Source organism: Diabrotica virgifera, chromosome 7, assembly GCF_917563875.1.
Source record: "Diabrotica virgifera virgifera chromosome 7, PGI_DIABVI_V3a".
Taxonomy (NCBI): domain Eukaryota; kingdom Metazoa; phylum Arthropoda; class Insecta; order Coleoptera; family Chrysomelidae; genus Diabrotica; species Diabrotica virgifera.
Window position 1 is genome coordinate 91,343,162 of NC_065449.1, and position 24,887 is coordinate 91,368,048.

Sequence of the window (24,887 nt, forward strand, 5' to 3'; positions counted from 1 at the left end):
GTTTAGCTAAAACAAGAGGGAAAATACAACCAATGTAAAACATTGAAGCAGACATAATAATATGTAATTTTCTTAATTTTTATAATCTAAAAGAGACAGCATACCTAATCATTAAGAAATTCTATTACGGGAAAGTATTATTAGTTTACATCTAAGTCATTTAATACATATTAACTAATTCACGGTTTTCGGCAATAACATTTCTTAACCATAAACATATATTTCTTTTAGACTAACTGATTTCTTTATCTCAAATAAATTAACAGAAAAAATCCTCAGCGTTGCACCCGCCATGTTTGATATAGCGTTGTATTCTATATTTTTATAGAAGACGATACATTCAAGAAACCTATTATGGTTGATACACATTTTTAAAAAGGTACTTACATGTATGAAGTTCTACCATTTCTGGAAGGCCCCGCAGTTGGTTAATAACTCCTTTCTTAATATTGTTCTGAAGCTATATTATATCATTCTGTCCCAGCTTTAAATTGTGGCATATTTCCCAGTTAGAATAATAAGCTCGTTTATTTCAGAGCCGTCCATCATTATACCTAAAAAGCATATAAAGATACTATTATGTTTCTTTTTTAACCATTCGGATACGCAACAATATTATTATTACACCTTAAATTACTCAATTTACTTTTATTTAATACCTATATACGTACGTACCTTCCAAATATCCGTTAATTTTTAAAGTACACCAATAAATCCAACATCCATCTATATTAACATGAACATATCACGCCATCTTGACAAACACTGACGACTAAATCATAAATAGTTAATCTGCGCAATTCTTTTGTGGAAGAAAATCTCTTTGCAAGTAACATTTCGGCATTAATGACAAAGTTTTTATTTTATAACCACACTTACTACAGAGGGTATTTCTGAAGAAATATTTCTTGTGGTTTAAAATATTTATTTGATTGCAAGAAAATTTCTTGTTCACAAATATAAATATGGATTAACTTAACATTATATTTCTTATACTGCAAAATATTTGTAGTTTTCAATTTAAGAAATAAAAACTTTAGGATAAGAAAATTAAATGTAACCATTAATGTATTTCTTAGTATTGAAGAAATTATCTGTAAGAAATTATTAAGCTGTGTTTAAAAAACTCGTTTCTTTATATGTGAACCGGTATGTTTAAGATAATAGGATATGTTAACTTTTAAGAAATATTGCTCAAAGAAATCGGTGTTTTAGGAGAAAAGAAATTGTTCTCTCGGTGTAAGGAAAACTTTTTTGTTTAATATTGACATACTTAGACTATTATAAGGACTAAGTACAGACACTCTTTTTTCATTAGAGGGATATAATTAAGTAAGTGTTAAGTAAGTGTTAATGTTTTTTTATGATTGGCGATAAAATTTTGTATGCACCACGTCAGTAAAGACTCTTTATGGAACTCGTCTGTTATTCGCCTTGCTCGCTACGCTCGCTCGGCTCATAATATCAGACTCGTTCAATAAAGAGTCACTTTACTGACTTGGTACATAAATAACTATTACATACCGGAAAATAAAACTAAGCTGATCGTGTTTTGAAAAATCCTGAGTGGTATCAAAAATTATTAAATAAAAACAACTTTTTTTAATTAAATTAATAAATTTGCTTCCAGTTCCTTGAGCCAGCAAATGTATAACTTCGTTTTTAATTTGGGGACTCAAGTAATTTGTTTTTAAGTTATTGTTTTTATCGATTAATTTAGCTAAAACTGGATCATATTTAGCTAGTAAATGAACCACCTACAAAAAATTACCTTTTTGGGATTCACTTTCATCTAAACTACCAACATGTCCACGAAACGCTAAATTGCAACCGGAAAGAGTAAGAGTTAGGTCTATTACCCGCTTCATAAGTTCCTTCCAAATTCCTAATTTTGATGCTTATTAAGAAATATGTTTTGGTCCCCAATTTAAAGAATATAGAAGTATTCAGCATAAAGACTTTAAGGGGCCCCTCCTAACGTCGGGGCCCCCGCCTTGCGGGCGCTGCGGGCCTGTCAGCTACGCCACTGAGCAGCCCCAAACAAACAAGGGTGGAGGCAAACAATAAAGGAGGCGAAAGCTCAATTTGGGTTGTAGTACCGTAGAAGAAGAAGAAGAATTTTAAAAATTATACATTTTTTAATTTTGTTTTGAGCCTTGAAAATCGTCATTTTTTTTGTGGGCTACCAGACTTTATCAGAGAGGCAACATGTGATTATGTAGCCCTCTGATGAGGTCTGGGGAGAGTACAATATACGTAAGTGGATGATTGATCATCTCTGATGAACCGAAATGAAACATACATAAGCTGTCTTTCTTTTTTTCAGTTTACTGAGATTGTGAGTATACGGAACGAACTTTCGTTGGAACTTTCCTAGACGAGTAGACGGAATGTGACTGCATATTCTAGAGTCCCTTTCGGCTCTTTTTTACTTCGTCTCCTTGCCTTATAACTTGTAAAAGTAGAGCTAAAGGATGTAATCAGAAATTGGTTCCATGAAAGATTTCAGAGTTACGGATTTGCGACTTCTCATTTCTTTAGTCTCGAGAATATTATATAAAATTAAAATACATAAAAATATTTACCGTCAATCGTATACTTTTCAAACTTTGGATCAGGTTTCATAGTTTCATCTTCGACTATCCACGATTTCCGGTAGCGATGGTCATATACCAGGATGGAGTGCCCGATACAGTCAGCCATATAGACGTATGTCTCTTTGCAATTATCTTGTTTGCTTATTATATCAACGACAGATGTTACAAAGGTTGAGTTTAAGTTCCATGGGTCCTTTGGTATTTCGTATTTACTAAGAAGTTGATGCTAGAAGTAAATGAAAAAAACATTATTAATAATAATAAATGTTTAGACAAATATTTTGGTATTTAATTTTTATGAAAATACTGCCATATATTTTTATGGAAATACTGACACCATCCATTTTTGAATAATTCTAACAATGAATCTGCACTTTACTTTTTGTGTTCGTTACAAAAATCTATGTCCGAATAAAATAACTGTTTCTTAGAATTTTACTCACAAAGCTTAATATATCTTTTCAATTTACTATAGTTTATTTTTTAACCAATAGGAGTACAGTCGGGAAAATGAAAAAATAGGGCTTTTCATCGATTGTCATTTGTTTTGAGCTTCTGTTATGTGTCACATAATATTAATATATCTACGTCATACGTCTTTGGTTTGTATTATTGTATATACCAATAACGTATGACGTAAATATATTAATATTATGTGACACATGACAGAAGCTCGAAACAAATGACTGTGAATGAAACGCCCTATACGGTGTGAGCTCGTAGGTAAAGGGGATATTTAAAATTTCGCGAGCGCCAGTAGTGACAAATCAGTGAACGTTCGGTTGAAGTTTGACATAAATGTCAAAGTTATCAATTTAAAACATTGAAATTAAAAACATTAATAGGAAAAAAGTTGGTCAAAGCTGTGGTGTATATTTTTACCTTAAATATACTTACGTTTTAAATACTGAAATTAAGTTTTTTTAATATATAGTAATATGTAATTATAAATTAATCCAAACGCCATCTACACGATAATTGTGAAAGTATCCGAAGTAAGAAATTAATATTTCATTAATAGAACGTTTAAATGATTAGCAAAATTTAAAAAAAATCGATTACAATTTAATTACCTTTTTGCTTTGTAAATATTAAGCGATAACAATTAAATAATAAATTTAAAAATTACCGGCGAAAGTTGCATTAATAATCCGCTAGTAGCGACACCAGCGAAGCTCAGAGCGTATACCCATGAACGATCACATCAATCACTTATTTTGTATTTGCTGTCTTTTTTATAACAAACGTTTGTTATTTATAAAGAAAGACAGCAAATACAAAATAAGTGATTGATGTGATCGTTCATGGGTATCCGCTCCGAGCTTCGATGGTATCGCCACCTACCTACAGGATTACTAGTATAGCTTTTACCGGAAATTTTATGGAAAGAAAAAAGTGTTGCCTATACTCTGTGAGTTTCGCTGGTATGGCTGCTATCGCCATCTAACGGTTGACTAGTGTTCCTATTTCGGCCGGAGTATTAAAGAGGACAGTAGAAAAGCAAATAATAGTTGTTTCAAATTTATTATTTAATTCTAATCGTGTAATATTTACAACGTAAAGAAGTAATTGGATTGTAATCGATAATTAATAGCAGTAAGTACAGAATTTATTATTCATTATGATTATTTTTAAGATTTTGCTTATCGTTTTGAGGTTTATGTTGACAACTAATATTAGAAAAAATTTATTCTGCAAAAAAGTATAATAATTTAATATAATTATAGTATAATACTTCTTAAATATTAACTCATGAATGGCAGTTAAAGGCATCCTACGGTTGCTGTGATTGGTCGTTACCTTCAAGCATTCAAATTTTGTTTCAGGATTGGATTGTAAAATTGAAACCGTCAAAATTCGAGAGTGTGCTAACTGATCCTTTAGCTAAAATTTTTCTACCGTTTTAAAATTAAAATTTTGTTTACTTACTTTTTTCTAATTGCATCAATCCATTTTTGTTGTTGAATCACCTTATGCTTAGCGACAGGAAAGTTGTAGAATACACAGTGACTATTGTAACCAGTATTTCGACACTCTTTAATACAACAACTTTCATGAGACATTTAAAAGCTATAATATGCAACTCTTAATGCAGAACGTCAAAAAGCAAATTTCCAGTAAAGGTTTACAAACTTGTCACTACTGGCGCTCGCGAATTTTTAATTATCCCCTCTACCTACGAGCTCACAGCGTGGGCTTTTCATCGATTGTCATTTGTTTCGAGCTTCTGTCAAATGTCGTATAATCCGTGTATAATATTAATATAAACGGAGTATACAATATATTATGACGATATGAAGCTCGAAACAAATGACTGTGAATGAAAAGCCTTATTCTTTCATTTTTCCGACTGTACCTAAACTAAAAAGACAGATTCACACCCGAGAAAGTCACTAGAAAAGTCAACAAATACATCTTTGGTTGATCATGCTGGTAGAAGAGTGCAAATGAGTTAAGATGTAAGTTAATTTTGCTGCTTAGTGTATTTGACGCATTATTTGGGTACAACATCTAATTTTGGTGGTAAAAAAATATGCTAATTTTTCTGGACAAAATGTGGTATTTATGTGAATCTGCCGACGGACGACGAAGCATCAATATTACAGTGAATAATAAGCAATGTCGACAAATTTAGCGCTTGTCGAGTTTTTTTAAAATATAATTTTTTGACATATTATATGGGCGTCTTCCATCTGGGCGTGATGACGTGATCGATGATTTTTTTAAATGAGCATAGTGGTCGTGTGCTGGCTCACTTGAAAGGGTGTTCAATTGTCTATTCTATATAATTATATAAATATTGACATAATAATTTATTCAGAGTGCCCAAAAAAATTGTTTTTAAATTAAATTAATTGTCAAAAGAAAAATATTGTATGTAATTTATTTAATTCAAAATACATTTAACTGCTGCAGAAAACAGAAAAAAAATGTTTTTTAACAAATAAACATTGCCTTTTGCTTAAATTAACTATTTAAACAGCCAATAGCCCTGGGGTGATAGCTTTAACATCGAATTTAAGCGAAAAACAATATTTATTTGTCAAATAAACATTTTTTCTGTTTACTGACAGAAGGAAAACGTATTTTAAATTAAATCAATTCCATTCATTCTTCTTTTGGTCCTCAATTAATTTAATTAAAAAAAATTGGACACCTTGTATTAATTATTATATTAATGTTAAGAGCACACAGTAGCGATCAACAGGTAGCAAAAAACGCGGTCCAAGATTGCGAAAGTTCTGCGAACTTTCAAAAGTGAGGCAAAAGTGCGTCGGTAATTCGATACTGACAGTGACGTTTATACTATCAAAAACAATAATTTTTATACACAGGCGCGAAATGTTGCCAATTTAGTGAAGTTCGATTTCTTGTTATAAAAAAATCGATTCTTAGTAGTTCCAATGTGACACAAAATCTAGGCACGGGATAAAAAAGTTTATTTGAAGAAAGTGTATTTTCTTGTCTTTCTTAATGGCGGTACAGGCTCCTTTTTTCAATATTTTATTTAGTTATAGAGTAATTTCCACATACTAACATATTTCTGAAATTGGAATCTGTACCGACATTCTTTATTATATTACGAATATGTGTGCCAAATATCTCGACAAAATATTCAAAATTGGAGCCGCAATATTGGAACGCGTTTGATGCTACCTGTTGATCGCTACTGTTTGCTCTTAATATTACTGAATAGAGAATTAAATATCCTTTTAAATGAGCTAGCACACTACCTATATTCTGATTTAAAAAAATCATCGATTACGTCATCACGTCCATCGACCCGTTTCGTGATTTTTTTCCAAAATGGACCATTTGTTAAAAAATTTATTTATTTCAACCTAAACGACCTTGCTGTATACAGTGCTAGTCAAATGTCCGTTCCCCCCGTCTCGTCGTATCTTTTGAAGGGTTATACTTATAATAGTGAAATTTGGAGGGAGAAAATAAACGGAAGTAGGCTTTTCATCTAGTCATAACAAGTGACGTAATAGTGACAGATGACGTTACAGCGCCACTGTGACCGATAATTTTAAATGGGACCATATGGCAAGTGATACTCGCTTGAAAGGTATTGAAAATTCCTCCTCAATCGTACTAATTTTTATTTGAGTTTAGGCCGATTTTGACGAAAAAATTAAATAATGACTAAAATTGTAGTTTTGCATTAATTTAATAAATATTCAATCGTTCGCCTAAGGTTAGTTTTCAATAGAATAGAATAGAAATATGCTTTATTGTCACTGAAAATTATACAAATTTTATGGACAAAGCTTAATATAAAGTCAGAAAAAATAATTAAATAATATCTAACAATAACAATAACAAATACAATTTTCTGAAATTGGATAAATCGTCAATATAAAAAATACAAAAATACAAAATATAAGTTAATAAAGTAAAGAAAAAAAAAACAAAATCGATATATTGCAACAATTTATAGAAATTGCAAAGTGAACATATAATATAACAAAGTAAACTATAGACATAGGAACTAATAAGTTTAGATAAGTTTGGTTACTAGTACATTACTGTAATTTCTTAGTTAGTCATTAAGAAACTCTTCTACTGAATAATATGGTCTTTTAGATAGATGAGCTTTTGTCATTTTACGGAACTTGGGGATAGATGTTGCAGATTTGAGTTGTAAAGGAAGATGGTTGTATAGTTTTTTTGCGGAATATAATATAGATTTCTTTACTAACTCACAGGACGTGATCGGTAAATAGACATCAAAATTTGAATTTCTGGTGTAGTAGTCATGATGAGGCCTTGCTGGAAAGACATGCATGTGTTTACGAATTAAGCAAACAGTTTCTAAAATATATAGAGACGTAAGATGTAAGGGTTAAAATTCCGTGATCTTTGAAGTAATTTCTGCAATGTGTTGTTCTTCTGAGGCCAAACAGATACCTTATTGCTCTTTCTTGTAATTTAAAAATAACATCTAATTGGGCAGCTGTACTAGAACCCCAAAAAGAAAGACCATATCGAAGATGAGACTCGAACAAGGAAAAATATGTTAGTTTAGAAGATGCTAAATTCAGTTCTTTCGAAACAGATCTTATAGCATAGCAGGCTGAGGCGAGTTTCTTACTTAACAAATCGATATGAAGGGACCATTTGAGGTTGCTGTCTAAAAAAATACCAAGAAATTTTACAGAATCAACGGTAGAGATCTGGCTGTTATTAACAAGCAGGGGTTGAAGAGCACTTTTATAGGATAATGCCACTGTCTTATCCACGTTAAAAGAGAGTAAATTACAGTCAGACCAGGTTTTTATCGTAAGCAAATCAGAAGTTATAGTTGCATGAAGAGATGCAATAGTTGAGCTGCTCCAAGTGATACTGGTATCATCAGCAAAAAGAAAAATTTTTCCATCGATTTCTAAGTTAGTGATGTCATTTATAAAGATAAGGAACAGTAGAGGACCCAATACTGAACCTTGTGGTACTCCACATACAATGTTTTTGAGACTAGAGCCAGTATAATTTGCTCTAACTAGTTGTTTCCTATTATTCAAGTAAGATTGGAACCAATTCAAAGAAATACTTCGAATCCCATAGAAATTTAGTTTTATAATCAAAATGTCGTAATTTACACAATCAAAAGCTTTGGCATAGTCACAGAAGCAGTGGCAGTATAAAGATTATTGTTTAGTGCTTGGTAAACCTCATGAAGCACAGAAAACATGGCATCAGTGGTACATTTATTAGTTAAAAAGCCGAACTGATTTTGGGATAAGATGTTGTTATCAATGAGAAAGGACATAAGACGAGTTTTTATGAGTCTCTCAATAATTTTTGAAAGTACCTGTAGTAAGACAATAGGTCTATAGTTGCAAGCATTAGATTTTTCACCACCCTTATGAAGGGGAATAATAATGGCTATCTTTAGGCACTCTGGGAATTTGCCTTTTTCAAAGGAATCATTAATTAGTGAGACGAGGATTTCCAACATATTTTCTGTGGGATTTGAGAAGATTTTTAGGGTTAGTCCATCAGTACTACAGGATGATTTGCTTTTGATACTATTGATCGTTTGGATCAGTTCAGATTTATGGATTGGTCTTATAAATAATGAATTCGAGAACACTCCTAAATTAGGGAGATAGGAAATGGGATCTTTTTGTGGCAAAATAGTAGAAGTTATATTTTTACTCACATTAACGAAGTATTCGTTTAGATTTTCCTGGTCTGGAAGGGCAAATGTTTGAACTGCGTGAGTTCTATTTCGAAGATCGTTTATTATGGACCAAGTTTCTTTTGCAACACTTTTAGAGCTTCCCAGGCGATTTTGATAGTAGGCTTTTTTAGCTGATTTGATGAGTTTTAGATAGGTTACCCTGTAATTGGTGATCTATTGAGTGACAGAGACGTTATTAGCAAATTTCTTGATATATAATAGCGCATATTTTTGGCTGATATGCGGATACCTTTGGTAGCCCAGGGTTTGTGATGTTTTGGCTTAATTGAAATTAAAGGAAATGCCTTATTGAAGATAGAGACAAGCTTTTCTATAAAATCGTTGAAATTATAGTCCACGTCCGCAGAAGGAAAATTCCACTCAGAAATTGAGCATAAATTTTGAAATTTATGAAAATTTCGAGCGGAAAAAATCCTACCTAAACGTCGGATTTTCGAGGAGGGCTTGCTGAAGATGTTAAACTTCGTAAATACTGCTTCATGATCTGATAATCCCGCATTAATAATTGTAGAGCAGACATCAGGGGGTGAGAAATCTGAGACAATATAGTAAATTATGGTAGATGAAGTTCTTGTAATCCTTGTAGGAGAATTAAGGTGCATTGAGAGACCATACGATTCAAATATGTTGACCAAGGACATTTGGGTAGCACAAGCAGCATCATAATTAATGTTGAAGTCCCCGCATAGAATTTTTCTGCTTTTATGAGGCAAGTCATCTAACAAATTTAGTAGGTTCTGGAAAAATAGTTCCACAGGAGAGTCAGGTGATCTATAGATGCAAATAATGTAAAGATTAAGATTTTTATTATAAACTAGGGAAAACTCAAAGAAGGCTTCATTTAACAGAAAGTCATATTTTGTTATCGGAAAAAAATCATTATTTCTAGAAAGAATTAGGGTGCCTCCATGAGCTGAACTTGGACGATCATACCTAGCAATTGTGGTATATTTTTCTACAAAAAAAGGCTCGTTGACTTCAAGCCAGTGCTCTGTAACCGCAACTATCGGGGGAAATCCTAATTCCTCTAGAAACAAAAATAATTCGTCAGTTTTATTTCTTATAGAACGAATATTAATCAGAACCATACTAAAGTTGTCATCACTAAAATTATTCGAGGTTTCTAGTTCCTCAGAACACGTCGTATTATTTAAAAATTTCGCCTTGGAGAGCTAGTAGCATAAAAATAATATATAATATAATAATAATAATAAGTTGACGTTTTTCAATTCTTCAATTGTTTTTATGTCAACATCAACTTTTTGACAAATAACGAGAGGCGGACGCTTGAATATTTATTTATTAAATGCGAAATTACAATAGGGAACCTGCACAATTTTTTTTTATTACATAATAATGTTCAGTTTTGTTTAAAAATGAGATTTCCAAAATTGCACGCTTCAAAAACTCGTAATAACTTAGAAATACGTATTTAAAGTCTTCAGCGGTATAAAATAGTTCAAACGACCCGTGACGTCACATAGTTTTACATTAGTTATTATTATGGTTATATTTCGCTGTGTCTAGGTACACGCTAACGTGTACGCAAATAAAAAAGTTAGGTATGTACACGCGAATTAAACTTCATCAAGCCAGTGACGTTATTATTTAGCGTGCGCAGTGACTGTATATTTTGGTACATGCTATTTTGATATGTTTAGCGTGTGTTTGATAGAAAAATATTTGTTAAAGGAAGGGAAGCAGAACTATTCAGATGTTTCAAACTTAATTGTAATAAATCAATGTATAATTTAAGTATATATTTAGGTTAGCAAAATAAATATATGTATTTAGTTGACATAACACGTAAAAAATATTGTTAAAATAATTTTTATACGTAAGTTAATTATTATAATCAACTATTCTAAATGGGAAATAAGCCACAATTTAACTAAAAAAATGATTTTATTAACGTTTCGACGTCCAAATCGGATGTCATTGTCAAAATACAAAAATTAGTCAGATTAAATAAATTATTAGAAAAATTTTTTACTAAGCAACACCATTTTTGTTTAATTTAATAATATTTTGTATTTTGACAACGACGTCCGATTTAGACGTCGAAACGTTAATAAAATCATTTTTTTGGTTAAATTGTGGCTTAGTTCCCATTTAGAATAGTTGATTACAAAAATGCCACAAGGATAATAGCTTCAGAACAAGTTAATTATTAATGTGAAAGCTTTAGGTCTTCTTTTTATTTTAATATTTTACGGTAATACATACTATTTCATTTTTAACTAAAAAAAATATATATTAATTTATAGTCTCTTATCTTTTTCGTACTGTTTTAAAATGTTCTTAAACTCATTAAAAGAACTAAATAATTGTCCACACTCCGTAGTTAATTTAAAAACAAACACTAAACAAATAAAAAATAAGAAATCAATGACACTCTAACTTTTTTATTTGCGTACACGGTAACGTATACCTAGACACAACCTTATATTTAGGTATATTCTTCTTCTCCTTCTTTAGTTTATTGGCCTCCACCTACTTGGGTATTTGGCAAGCTCATCGTCGTGGAATAAGTCAAAAATATTTATATTCTAATGACATTTATCGTATGTCATTGTAATAATATATACCAGTTTGTTAAAATTGTAGTTTTATACTGTTTTTAAAGGAAAGGAACGAAGGTTTACTATTGAAAATAAAACCATTTTGTAAAAGTACGAATTTTTCTATGAATAGTTCAAACGATCAAAAACACTTGTAACGTCACATAAATGTATTTTCTACTGACGTTTATAACGTCTAATTTAAAATTCTGTTTACTTTATTGGAAAAATGTAAATGTAAAACCAAGTGACGTCACGACGCATTTTGGACCACCTGTTTTAATTTGAATTTTTAATCGTCTTTAGGGGCCAAACGAAAGACAAACAAAACTTTTTTATCTTTGATACATGTTTTAAATTATGTTTTGTTGTGATTTATAACATTTTTTTCGAATTTAAAAATTTATGTAAGTTCCCTATTTTAATATACCTATTCAATCATACTGATTTTGTTTGGGTTTAAGCTGACTTTGATGAATAAATTAAATAAATACTAAAATTCTAGCTTAGCATTTAATTAATAAAACTTCTAACGTCCGCCGCTGATTATTTGTCAAAAAAGTTGACGTTGTTCAACTCTCTAGTTGTTTTTACGTCAACGTCAACTTTTTTGAAAATAGTGCCATAGGCGGACGTTTGAATCTTTATTAAGAGAGATGAATTTTTTCAATCCTAAAATCAACATTAATAATATTGAAAATATTAAAAATATTATTAAAAGATTTTTAAATTGAAAAACTTATTGGTACATTTACCTGGTGACACCTCCAATACAATTTGCAAGCCAAATGGATGCTTCAGTGAAGACAAAGGGAAGGAATTCTACATTATGCAATTCACAACCCTCGTCTGCAGCTTGGTAAAGTTCCAACGGAAAATGCACCTAGTTACTCTACGGAGTAATACGAATATAAAATAAAAATGTATACCATTTTTATTATTCAGTGGCAATGCGAAGGCAAAACAATCTTACTTTTCAATTAGAATACGGAGTGCAATCCAGCTCTCTGAATCGCGATTTTCGATTCTTATTGGAATCTCATCGGAGAGAGCGCAGGCTTGTTCTCCATATCCTAACCGACCAGCACCCAGAGCTTTTCCCACACATTGCAACAAAACTTCATCTTTCAATTACCATATGACGCTAGTCACCTACCCTATTTGTTTCAGTTGCAATGTGTGGGAAAAGCTCTCGGTGCTGGTCAGTTAGGATATGGAGAACAAGCCTGCGCTCTCTCCGATGAGATTCCAATGAGAATCGAAAATCGAGATTCAGAGAGCTGGATTCCACTCCGTATTCTAATTGAAGGTAAGATTGTTTTGTCTTCGCATTGCAACTGGATAATAAAAATGGTATACATTTTTGTATTTTGAATCTTTATTAATTAAGCGGGAAATTACGATTTTTTAATTTATTCATCAAAACAAGCTTAAACTCAAACAAAATTAGTATGACCGAATATGTATTTTCAATACCTTTCAAACGAGGTCTCACCTGCCATATTGTTATATTTAAATTATTGGTCACAGTGGCGCTGTAACGTCATCTGTCACTATTACGTCACTTGTTACGACTAGATGAGAAGCCTACTTCCGTTTATTTTGTCTTTCCAAATTTCCCTCTTATAAGTATTACCGTTCAAAAGATAACCGCTTATGACTAGCAATGTAGAAACGTTTATACGTCTATGGTGCAAGTGCGTATATACATATTTACCTGCTGTTTTAAGTGAGAATATTGTAGCTAAAAATGTCAAAAAAGCACTAGCTTTGAAAGATATAATTGACATTTTAAAGAACTTTAGTGCAAAAATTAAAATTCTAAATTAAACAATAAAACATTGAAAAATAAATGCGCCACATAATATTAGCCATAGTTTTGGTCTTTGTTTTTATTTATTAATATTTTCAAAATGTCATCAAAACTACTCAATGGTGGTTGCAAGAAATTATAGTATGTAGGTATTTTAAACAATAGCAATAATATGGAATAATATCCCGTTTTCATTACTTTTAAGTTTATGTATTTTATAGGGAGATTAGCAAACAGAGTATGTATTGCTGTATAATATTTAATACTTACTGTTGTTAAATCAAAAGCCAAAAGTTGGGGAGGACATCCAAGAGTATCTCCAAGTTGTCCAATGTCTAATACCCAAAGTCTATGACATTCGTCGACCTAAAAAAAGTAAAGATTATATACGTAGAGAAAGTATAGTAATCTACTCTCATGTAATGGCTATTACTCAATCGGATGAATTACGACACTAGCCTTCGGCTCGTGTCGGCAGACAGAACGTCATCTCGCGATTCTCTGGGTTAAAAATCTAAATCGTAATGGAAATCTGTATCATAATGAAGCGCATTATGATACAGGTATTAAAATCATAATTATTATCAAAGTATGAGAATAGAAAAACCAATATACGAAATTATTACTGCATACTCACCTTCACTCTGTATACAGACGTAATTCTAAATCGGTTGCAAAATTTTGGGTTTCTTTGCCAACCCCAAGCAGGGTAAGGTCTAATAAGTGAATTTCCACTTTTATCGATTTCGATGGTGCCCAATGTTGCAGGAATACCATCTTGGAATCTTGGCATCGTAACGAATACCATGGGCGCCCTTCCTCCCCTAAAAATAACAACATTGAGAACTTCAACAATTGTTAATAATTAACAAGCAAAATAAGATGCCAAATCCAGTTTTAAAATGTTCTTGTCCGTTTTGATATTACCTGTTTTTTTTTTCAGAATATTGAAATATTTAGATTATACAGGGTGTTTCATTGGGAAACGGAAATACTTGAATGGTGAATGGAGGTCACCGAGGCGGTTCTAGATGTACTACATTTTTTTGCCCTACCGACTTGTATAACTGAGTCACAGGGTGTTTTATCGATTTTGCTCATTTCTTTTCTAAGCCATAACTTAAGAACCACCCTGTATATTTTTTGATATTTGGTACACATATGTCTCATTCTAAACCCAAACGACTGACATACTAATAACTGGAAAAACCAAATCCGGATTAACAAAAAATTATAAAGTAAATGTGACCTTAAAACAACATCCTGTATATTGAAATCTTGAAAATCTGTTTACATATTTGAAAAGAGCACTAAGTTTATTGGTTCGCTTAAATTTTTCGGTCAGGCAATTTTTTGACATTGATTTTGAAATTATATTGATTTTTTAAGAACTCTTTCAAAAGCAGGTATTATTTACTTTTAATTATAAATTATTAAATTTAATGCATACATACTCATTTTAAAAATAATCAATAATAATTTGCTACATTGGAACGACCCAATTACTAATGACAAGAAAAATCCAGGTCCGGATTAACAAAAAAGTATAAAGTAATTTTGACCTTGAACCAACACCTTGTATATTGAAATTTTGAAAACTTGTCTGCGCATTTTAATAGAGCATAAAAAACTGTTATTAAAGGTTCAGTTAAATTTTTTGCGTAGATGATTTAATTACATCAATTTTGAAATTATGTATATTGAAATTTTAAAGAACTCTGAGATTAAAAACCCGGTAATATTAACTTTTAATAATTTAATGTTAATGGATCAATACCAATATCAATGGATCAATACATCAATATCAATATTAAGGGATCAAAAAATGTTAAGATCATTTTAAAAATACTTAATACTTTTTTACTACGCTGGCTTCATGGATTCTCTGGATTTGAAGCTGTATGCACATCATTAAAAATTAGAATTGCGAGAATTGGGATATTTTAAACATTTATTGAAGAATTAAAAATAACTCTAATAAAAAAAAACTCGTTTAAACCATTCAACAATTTAAGAGAAATTAAAAATATTTTAACTATTGCAGTTGCTCAAAATATCCGTCATTTTCTGTCGATTTTCTGATTACCTTAATTTTTTGGCAGCTTCTTGTCACCGTGACAGAATTAATCAATATGATTTCAAAATTGCCGTAGGTAATTAAATCATCTGCGCAAAAATTTGACATGCACCTTTTAACGCAGTTGTTTATTCTCTTTTAAAATATGCAAACAAATTTTCAAAATTTCAATATACAGAGTGTTGTTTCAAGGTTACAATTACTTTATATTTTTTTTGTTAATCCGGACCTGGATATTCCTTGTGATTAGTAATTGGGTCATTCCAATGTGGTAAATAAGTATTGATTATTTTTAAAATGAGTATTTATTCATTAACTTTAATAATTTATAACTAAAAGTTAATAATACTAGAAACTCAATATAATTTCAAAATTAAAGTCATAAAATTGTCTGGCCGAAAAATTGAAAAGAACCGTTAAATTTAGTTTATTGTGCTGCTTTCAAATATGCAAACAGATTTTCAAAATTTGAATATACAGGGTGTTGTTTTAAGGTCAAAATTACTTTATAATTTTTTGTTAATCCGGACCTGGATTTTTCTTATGGTTAGGATGTCGGTCGTTTGGGTTTTAATTGAGACATATGTGTACCAAATATCAAAAAAAATATACAGGGTGGTTCCAAAGTTATGGCATAGGAAAAAATGGGCATAATCGATAAAACACCCTGTAACTCGGTTAAAAAAGTTGGTAGGGCAAAAAATGTAGTATATACCTAGAACCGGCTCGGTAACATCTACTCACCATTAAAGTATTTCCGTTTCCCAATGAAACACCCTGTATAGCATTCATATATTTAATAAATATTTTTTTAAGTAAAAAATATTTTATTGTTTTTATTTGCCTCAATCTAGATCTTCATTCTTCATATTTTTTATTAAGAAAATAAGTACTCACAATCTGAGAGACTGAGCTAGGCCAGTATACACGATGACTGTCATCATAGTTAATTGAAATAATATTTTACAACACTATTGCATTTGGTGATCCTTTTAAAATAGCTAGAGGGGTCCGACAAGGATGTATTTTATCTCCAAGTCTTTTTAATTTCTATGGGGAATATATAATGAGAAAAGCACTCGACAAATGGAATGACGGTATTTCTATCGCAGTAAAGAAAATCTCAAATCTCAGATATGCAGATGATACAACATAAATAACTGCATCCGAAGAAGAAATGTCCTGCCTGCTGCAGCTAGTGGAAGCTGAAAGCAATATATGTGGTCTAAAGATCAATAAACAAAAAACAAAAATTATGATAGTAGATTATTCAAATTCACTTCAGACAACAGGAGCCTTAGACCAGTTTGAAGTGGTTAACGAGTTCAATTATCTAGGATCCTACATCACTAATACAGGATCTTGTGAAACAGAAATACGTAGGAGAATAGGCATGGCCAAAAACGCTATGAGTCGATTATCGAAAATCTGGAAAGATCGCTTCTTGTCGAAGAACACCAAAATAAGATTTGTACGTGCCTTAATTTTTCCTATATTTAATTCAAGATCCGAAACATGGACAATGACATCGGACAACAGAAAAAGGATTGGCGCCTTTGAAATGTGGTGCTGGAGAAGAATGCTTCGGATCTCATGGACGGAACAGAGAAAAAATCACTCAATCCTCCAAGAGCTTAATATTAAGACTAGACTTTCCTCTATTTGCCTCTCCACCGTCTTAAAATTTTTCGGCCATATTGCAAGAAGAAGTGATGATATTCTTGAGAGACTTATAATTTCGGGAAACGTTGAAGGGCGCAGAAGTAGAGGTCGCTCACCTACTCGATGGACGGATCAAGTACAGAAAGCCAGTGGAAAAACATTTTCTGAATCCATGAGGGAAGGTAAGGACAGAAGCCGATGGAAAGAGATAGTTGCTCGTATTATAAGGGAATCACAACACTCAGCAATGAGGAAACGACTGAGGAGGAGGATTGCATTTTCAATAAATTATTATATACTTTAAACAACAAGCGACCCATTAGCTTGTTGGCACAAGTATACATATAAGCTATTCATAAGAGTTATATTACAAACTGACTTGGAAGTAAGTTGGATTTCTATCAGCCAAAAGAGCAAGCAGGTTTTAGAGCAGGGTATGACACGAATGATCATTTACAAGTAATTAAGAACTTAATAGAAAAGAGTGTTGAATATAACAAGCCTTTATTCCTGATATTTGTTGATAACGAAAAAGGTTTTGACACCATAAATCATCAAAAAATGTTAAAATCCTTAACAGAGTGCCGTATAGATCATGGCTATATAAACGTGATCAAATACATACAGAGTGAGTTTTATGTATGGAAACGCTCAATTTTCTCGGAAACGGCTTACATGATTTTTATAAATTTTAGTGCGTAGGGGATTTCTAGTACGGCCGATATTCTAGTGATAATTACATTGTTGTCAGATCTTCCGTTATTCTGGAAATCCAGTGAACTTTCTTATTTCAAATAGAACACCCTATATGTTTTTTGTGTTTTGAAGTCCTTAAGAAATACTGATTATTTTTCATGTTATATTCCCTATACCAAAATGCCATAGTCTCGAAGTTATTGCTACATTAAAAAAAATTAAACAAATTATAAAAATCAGTTTTTTCGGCCCGTGTAGATTTTATTTCATATTCTTTGGATCATTGGGAACAAAAAAGTTCTTTCGTAATTTTTCTCTAAAGTTAATTTTTTTCGAGTTATAACCAATTTAAAACTGAAAAAAAAATCGAATAATGACGATTTTCAAGGTTCAAAAACAAATAAAAAAATATTATTTTTGAAACTGCGCAGTACTCAAATTCAAGGTAAACCCTTCTTATAGGGGTTTGCTACAAAAAATTTTGGCACGTTTTATTCTAAAACATTGCTTTTTAATAATTGTTAATGAAGCGCATTGAGAAGACGGGCGATCATATAAGGCATTAACAACTAAAAAGCAATGTTTCAATGAAACAAGCTCAAATTACTTATTGGTGACTAATAAAATAGGGCTTGAACTTGAATTCGTGTACTTCGCAGTTTCAAAAATAAAATTTTTGATTTGTGTTTTTGAACCTTGAAAATCGTCATTATTCGATTTTTTTTAGTTTTAAATTGTTTATCAGTCGAAAACGATTAACTTTAGAGAAAAATTACAAAAGAACTTTTTTGTTCCCCATGGTCCAAAGAACGTAAAATAATGTCTGACAGGGTCGAAAAAAAAAAGATTTTTATAATTTGTTTAAATTTTTTTTTAAATAAATATAGCAATAACTCATAAATTATAGCCTTTAGGCATAGGGAATAGAACATTAAAAATAATCAGTATTTCTTAAGTACTTCAAATCGCAAAAAATATAAAGGGTGTTCCATTTGAAATAAGAAAGTTAATTAGATTTTCAGAAAAACGGAAGATCTGACAACAATGTAATTATCACTATAATATCGGTTTCATTAGAAAACCCCTACCCACCAAAATTTATAAAAATTGTGCAAGCCGTTTCCGAGAAAATTGAGCTCCATACATAAAAATCACTCTGTATATCAAAATGCGACAGCAAGCGTGAAACTGGTAGATAAAAAGCCCAACGCATTAAAAATAAAACGGGAAGTGCGACAGGGAGACACAATTTTGCCAAAATTATTTAATTATTAGAACACATGTTTAAGAACACAAATCTGAGTGAAAAACGAATTAATGTCAACGGAGAAATAAATATAATACTTCAATAATCATTTGAGGTTCGCTGACGATATTGTTTTTTTTTTGCTGACGGCATCGATAATACAGTATCGCAACTGGAGAAACTATACCTAGCCTCCCTACAAGTTGGATTAAAAATCAACCATACAAAAACACCGATGTGGTGGTTTCACAGAAGAAACCACCTCTTATAAATACTTAGAGGATGAGATGCTCAGCTATGTCCTTAAATCAGAGATGGCTACGTGTCTCAAAAGAAAAGTCTTTGATCAATGCGTGTTGCCAGTACTTACATACGGTGCAGAAACTTAGCAATAGCCAAGAAAGTCAGAAATAAAATTTGTGTTACCCAAACAGACATGGAACGCTCAATGCTATATAGGCATTTGTCGTAGGGATCGCATTACGAACAAGAAAATTAGACAAATAACAGGAGTGAGAGATGCAATAGAAAGACATATGACCCTAAAGTGGAACTGGGCAGGTTATACATAGCTAGAATATAATAATAATATTTATTTAGGAATAACAATAAAGATTTACAAAAAATAAAAAGCATAATGAGTACTACCTAAATAAACATAAATAACTCACTCAAGTTGAGCTACCTTGTATATATATTATTAATATACATACAAAAGTAGCACCCCTTGTGCGTGAGACTTAAAAATATAATATATTAACTTACAATATAAACAAAAACAAAAAATATTTAACAATTGTATAAATGTATACAGTTATATGGGAATTTATAAAAATACTAAAAACTCTAACATTAAGGAGGGGGTATGGTTTGAAATCAACATATCAAGCACATTTTTGTGAATTTTTTTCGAAGCTATGGTAGAATTATTTTATTTTTAAATTAAATAAGCATATTAAGTACAATTCAAAGAATATGATAGAAAAAAATTCAATCCAAAATATTGAAAAATAATCCATTGGTGACAAATTTTGACAGGCAGCTCACAAAAAAATGGATTTTGCGGTGGACATCAGAACTCGACACTCGATCATACGAAACAAAAAATTCAAAAAGATTTTATTAGCTTATGAGTTTCACGAGGTCACAACGTCGAGTTTTTTATCTTTAATCATTTTTGAATTTTTGGTATCACTCAGAAATCAAAAAAATTAAATTTTTGGTAAAAATTTTGTGAAAATCAACAGATTTATTATTGTTGAACAAAAAATAAACAAAACAAGAAAAATATTTCAATGTTGTTACCTCATGAAATGTCTAAAGAAAATCTGTGCAAAATATCAGGTAGATCGGTCTAGTAGTTTTTTAGTTACAATGTCCACCGCACTTGAAAAAGCAGTTTTGAGAAAAATACGTTTAAAGTTTTGACAACTGCATCTTCATCTTCTTATTTGTCTGCCAAATCGTAAAGTGATGCACATTGGAATATGTTTTTTGAATCAAGGAATAATCTACAAAAGAGAAGGCGAACAGTTGTTTAACGTGTCTCACTACGCTCAAGCGTGCTGGCGCGAAGTCGCGGCAAAACGAGTCGAAGGTAGGGATATTCAACACCCTGTATCTCTGGTAATTTTACTCCGATTATTTTGAAATTTTCAGAGTGTATTCTTGAAAGTATGCACTTTTATTTGAAATAATAAAAAAAATTAAATATTTCAAACCATACCCCCCCCCCCTTAAATAAGAAAAAAATAAAAATATACTAATTTTACTATATGTAATTTGTGATATAAATGTGTCCATCAATTCAAGGAATGTTGCAGTTGATAATAAAAATCTCTATAGATGTAAACTTTATTTTCGATATTTATTTCATACTTAAGTTTATTTATTAGAATTGTCCATTAATAAGTTCTTCGCAAAATTTTGTTGATTTGCTCCCAATCCATTGTTTAATTTCATATTTATACCTATGTTTTTTATAATTTTTAAATTGTTTTAAATTATCCGGTAGTAAATTGTACAATTTGGGCCCTATGTAACCAACATATCTTTGGAGGATGGATTTATTACATTTTGGTAGAATTGCATTATGTTTTATATATCTAGTTTGATGGGCATGACTGTTAAAATTTAATATTATCTTTTTCGTACTTCCGGGCCTAAAGTGACAACTTCACTCCCTTGTGACAGGTACTAAAGTGTCACATTTAATCCCTCCGGGATTAAATATTGACGAAACTCCCGGAACGATTAAATCACAAACAAACGAATTTAAGGGATCATCGAAGTAGACTAACAGCGCATTTTCAGTAGGTTGTCTCACATTTTTTAAGCGGCACCACTTTTTAAAAGCATCGTACTGCTGCTCGTATAGTTTTCTAGATTTCGGTGGTAACAATTCTTCACCTACTTCGGCTGCTCTTTTATCAATATCAGATACACCTTCTTCACTCATGATACCAATAATTATCAATAACAATGTTTCTTTACAATGACACTAGTAATGACAATGTTTCTAAATTATAACTGTCACAACGCAATGTTACTATGGTAACTTATTTTAAAGACAGTTTATTAAATGAGTTGAAGAGAGAAAAAACTGATTGAAATTATTGAAATAATTAATAAAATCATACCGGAAGTACGAAAAGTATCGTATATACCTTGCGACTGAAGTACATTTAATCCTTCAGGTAAATTATGGCCCTCCCTGCGGTCGGGCCATAAACTTTACCTTCAGGATTAAATGTACTACTTCAGTCCCGCGGTATATAATGTACTATTTTTCATGTATATGTATAAGGGTATAGCAGAATAATTTACGTACAGTTAAAAATTTACTTTCGTTATATACAGCTTCGTTAACAGCTTCTATACTAGAATATCTTAAATTTTTCCCGTATATAATTCTAATTATCCATTTCTGAATAATATTTATAGAATGTAAGTAATTATTGCGTATTCCACCCCATCCTAAAAGACCATATGTGAGTTGAGATTGTATAAGTGCATAATAAATAATTCGTAAATGAGTTATTCCTAAAAATTGTTTTAAAAATTTAAATCTTGATAAGAGTCCTCTTAATTTATTTACTATATTATTTGCTTGGGTGTTCCATCGTAAATGCTTATCAATTATTATACCTAGATATTTAATTTCGTATGTATGTGGAATTTCATTTTTTGCATCAATTTTTAACAGGCCAAGATTTGGAAGGTTATTAACATATGATGTAAATGGCATATATTTTGTTTTTTCTACATTTAAGGTAAGTTTATTAAACTGAAACCACTTTTGAATTGTAGCAAAATCTGTTTCAGCTTTTTGTTTTAAGTTATTCCATGTATTTGCATCATAGAAAATAGCTGTGTCATCTGCAAAACTTATTATCTTACCTGTGATATTCAGTCTAAATAGATCATTAATATAAATATTGAAGAGAATTGGCCCCAAGATTGTTCCCTGTGGTACTCCGTAAGATATAATTCTTCCTTTATCGATTTCTCCATCTATAGAAACATGTTGTTGTCTATTTAGCAGAATGTCGGATAACATGCCCATATGTGCGAATAATACACAGTACCACGACAAGTCGCATATCGAAGTAGAGGTCGTCCACCAACAAGATTGATGGTCTGATGACCTAAAACGGATTGACAAAAATTGAATGCAAATAGCACAACCACAAAACACTGCCTAGGGTAATTGCGGGGTGGATCGAGTAGCTCTGCGGTTACCGCAGCCGGTCCCAAGCCCGGATAAAATGTGGAGGGTTGATTGGCAAGGTTAGCAACCTACCAATCGGAAAAACCAATACTGCTCAAAGAAACAATGTGAAGCCTCGGAACCGTATTGATAATATGAAGACGACCACGGCAAGAAATAAGGACACGAGAAAAACCTCCAAAACCCAGATGAGAATAACCACTTGGAACATAAGTTCGCTCAACACTAGAGATCAAGAAATAACCCAAGAGCTAAAAGAGAAAAAAATAGATATATGCGCTCTGCAGGAGACCAAAAAGAAAGGAAAAGGCCAGTCAAAATTAGGCGAATATATACTAATCTACAGTGGAGTAGCAAAAGAAAACAGGGCCAAGAGGATGTAGCCTTACTAATACACCAAAGATACCAAAATAACATCAAAGAGTGTCAATATGTATCAGAAAGGATTGTCGCAGCAAAAATTAGAATGAAGAAAGAAGACCTGAACATCATAGGAGTATACGGCCCAGAAAATAGTAAGCCTCAAACAACAAGAGAAATCAAAAATGAATAACCGTTTTCAATTTCAGTCTGGTGGGATGTAGAATAACATTATGTTGTTTTATATGCCATTAGAGTGAAAACTTAGTCTTTTGCTAACAAGGGAAATACCCTATGATCAATTGCAACAAGTAGTAGATCAAGTTAGAGGAAAGTTGATAATACTGGGGGATTTTAACGCTTGAATAGGCAACCAAGTAATACCTGGAATTGAACAAAAACAAAATGAGAATATCAAAAACGAAAATAAAGAACTGATGATAAACTTCTGCACGAATATCGAACTTCGAATAAACAACACCTTTTTTGACCACAAAGACCAACACAAATATACATTCAATAATACGCGTGGACAAAGATCAATGATAGATTATGTTGTAACTAACAGAGATATACATATACATCCATAAAAAATAATTGACGTAGGATGCCTCAGTTCAGCAGATGTAGGTAGTGACCACAGCCTAGTATTATGTAAAATTAGAATCACCATGAAATACTTCACACTTAAGAGAGTGCCACTAACACAAACAAAAATCAAAGTCGAAGGACTAAGTACGGAATTCACGGAGTACTTATATAGAAAAAGAATATCAGAGAAGATTGCTGATAATGAAATACTAGAAAACGATAACTCAGAAAAACTCAGAAGTAACATAATTAACGCAGCAACAGAATCACTTGGAGAGAGGAAAGTAACGAATACCAATATATTAAAAAAGAAAACCCCAAGGTTTGGAGAGGAAGTGAAGATAAAATATGAAGAAAAGAAGAAGGCCTTTTTACAATACAGAACACAACAAACTCAACAGGCATACAACCACTATAAAAGAATTAGAAAGGAAACAAACACTTTAGTCAGACAAATAAAAATAAAACACTGGAAGAGTTTCTCAAAACAGATGGAATACGACTTCTACGGAACACAAAAGGAAATATGGAGAATGATCAGAGGACAAAGAAAAGAGATGAACGAACTAATAAAAACGAAACACATTCAGAAGGAAACTTGGACAGACTATTTTCGATCTCTGTTTGCTAAAGATAACGATAACGAACCACCAACACCTGAAGTGACAACAAACGAAGAAATAAATATTGAAGAAGCAGAGGTAACGGAAGCATTAAGGAAACTAAAAAATAGAAAATCACCAGGAGAAGAGAGAATATCGAATGAACTCCTAAAGTATGGAGGACAAGACCTGACCAAACAATTATTATTAAAACTAATCCAAAAAATAATACAACAAAACAGAATACCACAAGAATGGAGATCAAGCATCCTAATACCTCTCTTCAAAAAGAGAGAAAAATTAAACACAACATTAAAATTAACGACCCAAGTGATAACAAACAAACTGAATGAAATTATAACATTAGCAGACGAACAACAAGGTTTTAGGTCGGGAAGATCATGTACCGACGCTATATTTATAATGAGGCAGATTAAAAAAAATCGTTAGAATACAACAAACCGCCATACTTATGTTTCGTGGACCTTAAGAAGGCATTTGACAGGGTCAAATTAAAGAACGTTATCCATTTATTGTACGCAAGAGAGGTACCTCTAGGAATAATTAAAACGATCGAAAATGTCTACCAGAACAACACAATAAAAGTAAAAGTAGATGAAGAACTAACTGACCCAATTGAAGCTGGCAATGGGATAAGACAGAAAGCTTCCCTGAGTCCTCTGTTGTTCAACCTGATTATGGACGAAATAATAAAAAAATTAAGAACAAAAAAGGATACCAAAT

General features: G+C 31.6%; 1 protein-coding gene across 4 annotated transcripts in view; it reads right to left on the minus strand.

Annotated features, from left to right (window-relative positions):
- Positions 1 to 24,887, minus strand: part of LOC114335683 (major royal jelly protein 2) — a 267,509-nt gene that overhangs the window by 30,847 nt on the left and 211,775 nt on the right. The window contains exons 5-6 of one of the 4 annotated variants that reach the window (XM_050655703.1): positions 13,450 to 13,545; positions 2,586 to 2,823 (exon numbers count right to left, since the gene is read on the minus strand). The exons of 2 other annotated variants lie outside the window; for them this stretch is intronic. In XM_050655703.1, coding sequence (XP_050511660.1) covers positions 2,586 to 2,823; positions 13,450 to 13,545 — 334 coding nt within the window. The remainder of the gene's footprint in view (positions 1 to 2,585; positions 2,824 to 13,449; positions 13,546 to 24,887) is intronic. One more of the 4 variants, XM_050655702.1, reaches the window with a different exon arrangement.